Source organism: Monopterus albus, unplaced genomic scaffold (assembly GCF_001952655.1).
Source record: "Monopterus albus unplaced genomic scaffold, M_albus_1.0 scaffold172.1, whole genome shotgun sequence".
In the NCBI taxonomy this organism is placed as follows: Eukaryota; Metazoa; Chordata; class Actinopteri; order Synbranchiformes; family Synbranchidae; genus Monopterus; species Monopterus albus.
Window position 1 is genome coordinate 1,606,734 of NW_018128052.1, and position 5,047 is coordinate 1,611,780.

Sequence of the window (5,047 nt, forward strand, 5' to 3'; positions counted from 1 at the left end):
AGTCCCCTTTATTTTGTCAATTTATTGGGAAACTCACTGCATACTGCAATTTCTAATTATTTAAATGTGGACTATGCCCTTAGTGGACTTCCTTTAGTCTGAGATTGTCCTAAATGTAATCCTGCATCAACGTGTTTTCAGACACAGAGGAAATAATGAAACAAGACAAATGTGAACTTTTTACATAGGAAAAAGGATATAATAATTTATGATCCCTTTAGGATTAACCCCAACATGGTCACCCCCACTAGATCAGGACCTTCTTATTGACCTATGTCCCCCTAAAATTAAGTAATGTTGCAGCAGCTTAGCTCCTGAGAAACATACCCTATGTCGTCTCGGTAGACCCGGGAGATGAGAACCTCCCCCTTGTGGTTGTAAATGAACAGTCCTCCAATCATTTTGGCTACTTCTCAGTCCCAACTGGCCATGGTGAAACAAAACGCCACCTGAGAAGAGATATAAATGGAGCAAAAGATTGCAGGAAGGAAACCAAAGGAAAAGGGGGTGAGAGAGAAGTGAAAGCAGTGAAAAGTGAGGGAGAGGGAAAGGGGGTGAGAGAGAAGTGAAAGCAGTGAAAAGTGAGGGAGTGATCAAGGGTACAGGGAAGTGTTTGTCCCCCACATCCGCTTTCTCTGTCTCTCTCCCTTTCACACGCGCACACACACACAACTCTATTGCCAGTTGAATATACTCTGCAGTTGCACCACTGTCGTGACTCATTTTTGTTGCATGCATGTGTATACACTAAAACTTCTTTTCTTCCCAAGTAAAATCAAGTAGCAGACTACCATCAATCTGAAGCAGGATGCCTCCTGGTAAAAATCTGTTGCTCTTACTGGGTTGCATTTTACTACTGGATACTACCTTGATCTGAACAGACTAAACTAAATCCAAAATAAGATTAAAACGTAAAAGCAATCAGATTCATCCAAAAGCAGTGCAGCTGTTAGACAATGAATTTGCTCATGGCTGAGTACGACAAATCACAGCAATTTACCTTCATGTAATAATGAAGCTCCTGCAAATCAGAGGATGAATTACATGCTGAAATTCCTCGAAGACAAAGACCAGACAACTTAATCAGTGCTCAGAGGAAGCACGCGGCAAAAATATGAGCCCATGATAAGTAAAATAATTTCCACATAAAGATAATGCCGAGTCGTGACCGACTAAATCCTGCCAGGAACTAAGCGGGTTTAATCGCCCTTTCATTGGACGAAGTCAAGATGTCTGCTCACTTGGGCCATTTCCTAACGTTCATAAATGATTTATACTTCTGTATTTGTTCGTCAACCGTTGAGGGGCAAATTTAGTTGACACACTTTTTTTTTTAATAATCTTGGAGTATACAGTATTGATGGAGCCTTGACCTTCAGCTCCGATCAAAGTGATGGGGAATAAACCGAGTGAGAGGTAGCTAGCTAAATTAGCTTACTGTAGCAGGCTAGGTGGCGGCGATGCTAAACAAACTAGCGTCGATCTGTGCAGAATTTTTAAACGGGCTTCCGGTGAAAAGATAATCAGATCGAATTACGACCACTTGACATACTAAACCTAATTTATGGCATAGTACAAATGAACGGGTGTGAAATTTTAGCCCCGACTGTTCCCGATAACATTAAATCAGTCATAAAGTACAAAAATGACAAGCTGTATGCTTTTATTTTGAAAGAAAAAAATAGTTTCATCACATTAGCTGCCACTGCTTGATGTTAGCTAGGGACTGGTGGCTAAAGTTGCTAATAGTAGCATTCGGCTACGAATGAAACGTTTCAGCGGCTCTCCTTAACTGTTACCGGGCTACATTTAATCATTGTGGCCGGAAACTTTTAATAATCTCGACTCTGGTGAGCTTACCCTAGTTCTCTCACAAACGGCACCAGTTTTCGCTTCCCAGTTAGGCTTGGGCAGCTGATGTCAGCTCTAGTAGGTTCCCAGTTCGCACACCCGCTTACTCCGCTGCCTCCTCCCGGTCCTTAGATTGCTGTCAGCTGACCCGGCGTCCTTACGCACAGCCGTTCCGCTGTGACAGGAAAAGGCGCGGCTGCAGCGATGTGTAAACCGCACCCAGGCCCTGTTATGATAAGCAACACGGGCTACTGGTCAATTAGTGCTCGTTTCACGGTACTCAATTAACGGATAATGGTGGAATGACTATATAGGACACAGTGGACTAGTCCTCCTTTCAAAACGGACCTGGAAGCATGTTGGCATGTATCCAACTTGCTCAATTAAATGCTCCTGAGTAACCGTGGAATTAATTACTAGCTCCAGAGATGGACCACGACCACTATCTTTAGTAAATGGAAAGAAGACAAACATTCCCTGGGGGGCATTTAGAAAATGTTACCATATGTTTGGTTGTGTTGGTGGTCTTGTTTTATGCAGCTGAATCCATCAGATTCAATTCTGCATTTTCTGTCCCAGTTAAAAATTAAATCACCTCTCTAACCACAGAAAATATTTTGCATATGGTCACTCGGTTCAGAGGGAAATGTACACAGGCCTCTTACACACCCACAGCCCACACACATCTGTGCACCAGATTGCCCAACCTTAAAATTCCTTGTCCTGGACAGTCTGGAATCCACTTGCTTTCAAGTGCAAATATGACCGTAGGTACCACCGGGGAAAAACAGACTGGGCTGCACTGTTCAAACATGCACACACATAAAACATAACACAGAGCAGCCAAGTTAAGTCATAAAACTATATTTATAAATAAAAAGACATTTTTTGCTTGATAAAAGAGTAGTGTTAAAGACATGATAAGAATTTTTTCCACTATACATTATCACAAGACAGTCTGAAAATGCTCTGGTTAAAAGATTAAAATGCAGTTGCGTAGTGTACAAAGGACCCATGAAGCTGGATGCTCATGTTTAGCATTGAACAATGAAACTAGTTGTGACCAGCTACCTATATAATAAAACAAATGCATTCTTACAATAAGGACTGCGCTTCTCTTGCTCTACGTACAGATATTCCATTTCTTTCTCTCAAGTCAAGCAAACAATTGCAGGTCTAAATAAGCTTAACAGTTAGTGTTCAATTTGGCTTTCTTTCAGTTTTTTTTCTTCTTGTTAGAGGTCAGCAAGTGGAATTTGAAAGGAGGGAAGAGGCTTCTTTTTCTCTCAGTTTTGATCAGGACACGGGTGGGGGAGGACAGAGAATGTTAGATAAGGAAGGTGGAGAGGAGCGAAAAGAAGAACAAATGAAAAACATCCGAAGAAAAGCGCTGAGTCATCGTCACCAGCTGCCTGCTTTCACCTCCTCCTTCCCTTTCTCTTACTCTTTGTCCTTGCACAAATTCCTCCCCACCAGGGAGCAGAAAATGAAGACAGGCGCTTTGGTTCCATCTTGAGCGAGGGGGTTTCTTCACTGAAGAAAGTACAACCACTACTACTTGGAAGAAAAGCACAAGAGAAGAAGAACATTTGCTCTCAGCATACACAATAGGATTGGTTCCATCTCTTTTTTTTGGAAAGTGGAATCAAGGCCTTGGTTTGAGCTTCTGCAATCTTCCCCTCCCTCCTGTCCATGTCCTCTCCCTCTGTCCTTCTCAGCCTTATAAAGACACGAGAAAGCCTGACCTGCTACTCTGCTGTCGGGCTATAACCTGTGTCACATCACATCAACAAAGAACTCCCCAGTGTTGCCCACTGCCATGCGCAGAGACTGGCGTGATGCAGTGAGCTCAGGGGGCACTGAGGTGAGCTCTCTGCCTGGTGGAGCTCCAGGTGCAGCTGTAGACAGATGTGGGGGCTGTGGGGGCAGGCCAGGGGGCCCATAGACAAGGCCAGGCCCGTATGTTACTGAGTGGGAGTTGGCACTACGGTGGCTGACAGAGCTATGGATGCTTCGCTCACTAGGAGGAGCCACGGAGCGCTCGCTTGGAGCTCGGTGGCTCCTGACCTCAGATTCACTGCCACTGCCGCCGGATTTCCGACCCTCGTTCTTGCTGCAGTTTGAACCACTGCTTCCTGTAGACAGAGTAGAAGAGGCAGTCATTATTATTGAAGTGTGATATTCAAATGCACTTACTTTTTACAATTAATTCAATCTGAGTGACCTACATGAGCAACTCACTCCCATCTGGTAGTGTCGAAGGTGGCACTGACCCAGTTTGTGGGAGACTGTCAGCAGAGCTGTATGACTAATGCACACAGGGTTGCAGAGAATTCACTGCTTTTCACAGGCCAAAAAACTCAGCCATTACTGAAAGCAATTATATGTTCATTTTATTACCACAAATAGCCTGTTTGCTTTTACAGGAAGACTGGTGAATTTGAAACCATTTTTATGACTTAGAGAGTTTATTAAATAGCATGGGATACTTATTCCAATATATGCCATCAAATACACATCCATACCAATTTAGTCTCTCTGTGTTTATTACAGAAATAGAAGTGTGGGAGATTAGCTTAGCACATATACGAGAAACAAGGGGAACACTTAATAACCATCAAAAATGACATAACACAACTTACAACTGCCACACTGTGTTGTTTACATGTTTTCTCTTGTAAGCTTGTAAACTATTCCCCAGTATGTTCACGTTATGGCAGTGTGGAACCACATTGAGGACAGGACATCAGAGATGCTGCGTACACTCAGTGAGCTCAGCTGTTGCTGGTCAGTAAATATCTCCACTGTCAGAAAACAGCTCCTAAACCACAGTGTCTGTTTTTCTATTTCTATCTGTTAAATACACAAAATACAACATGTAAATACAGCAGGGCTTTGAAGCTGCTGACAGGAATATTTTTCACTCTCGACCAGAGCTAGGGTGGGTCTCTGAAGTCTGTGAAGAAAGCCAGTCAAAATGTGTACTGGACCTACAGCTGTATAAAAAGAGTGTGGTGATAACATTTATGTTGCTATTCATGTCTGGCTCCAGCTAAGACAGCAAACAAGATTTAAAACACAGCAAAATCTTGGACTAGTCCTTTACATTCCTCTCTGCAAAAGTGGCACCAAAACCTCTGTCTGTAGCTCTGAAACATGGTTTGCTCCTTTACATGAAATGCAGCTGTAGCAGCAG

General features: G+C 43.1%; 2 protein-coding genes across 4 annotated transcripts in view; both read right to left on the reverse strand.

Annotated features, from left to right (window-relative positions):
* LOC109969270 (AP-2 complex subunit mu-A) overlaps positions 1 to 2,117 on the reverse strand; it is a 13,087-nt gene extending 10,970 nt beyond the window's left edge. Inside the window, exons 1-2 of one of the 3 annotated variants that reach the window (XM_020616003.1) lie at positions 1,861 to 2,117; positions 328 to 449 (exon numbers count right to left, since the gene is read on the reverse strand). In XM_020616003.1, the coding sequence (XP_020471659.1) occupies positions 328 to 401 (74 nt within the window). In that variant the 5' untranslated portion in view covers positions 402 to 449; positions 1,861 to 2,117. Of the gene's footprint in view, positions 1 to 327; positions 450 to 1,000; positions 1,100 to 1,860 lie in introns of those variants that run through there. The other 2 variants (XM_020616005.1, XM_020616004.1) reach the window with 2 other exon arrangements.
* A 603-nt stretch (positions 2,118 to 2,720) lies between these two features.
* LOC109969269 (segment polarity protein dishevelled homolog DVL-3-like) overlaps positions 2,721 to 5,047 on the reverse strand; it is a 13,337-nt gene continuing 11,010 nt past the window's right edge. Inside the window, exon 15 of the mRNA XM_020616002.1 lies at positions 2,721 to 3,986. Within this exon, the coding sequence (XP_020471658.1) occupies positions 3,628 to 3,986 (359 nt within the window). The 3' untranslated portion in view covers positions 2,721 to 3,627. The remainder of the gene's footprint in view (positions 3,987 to 5,047) is intronic.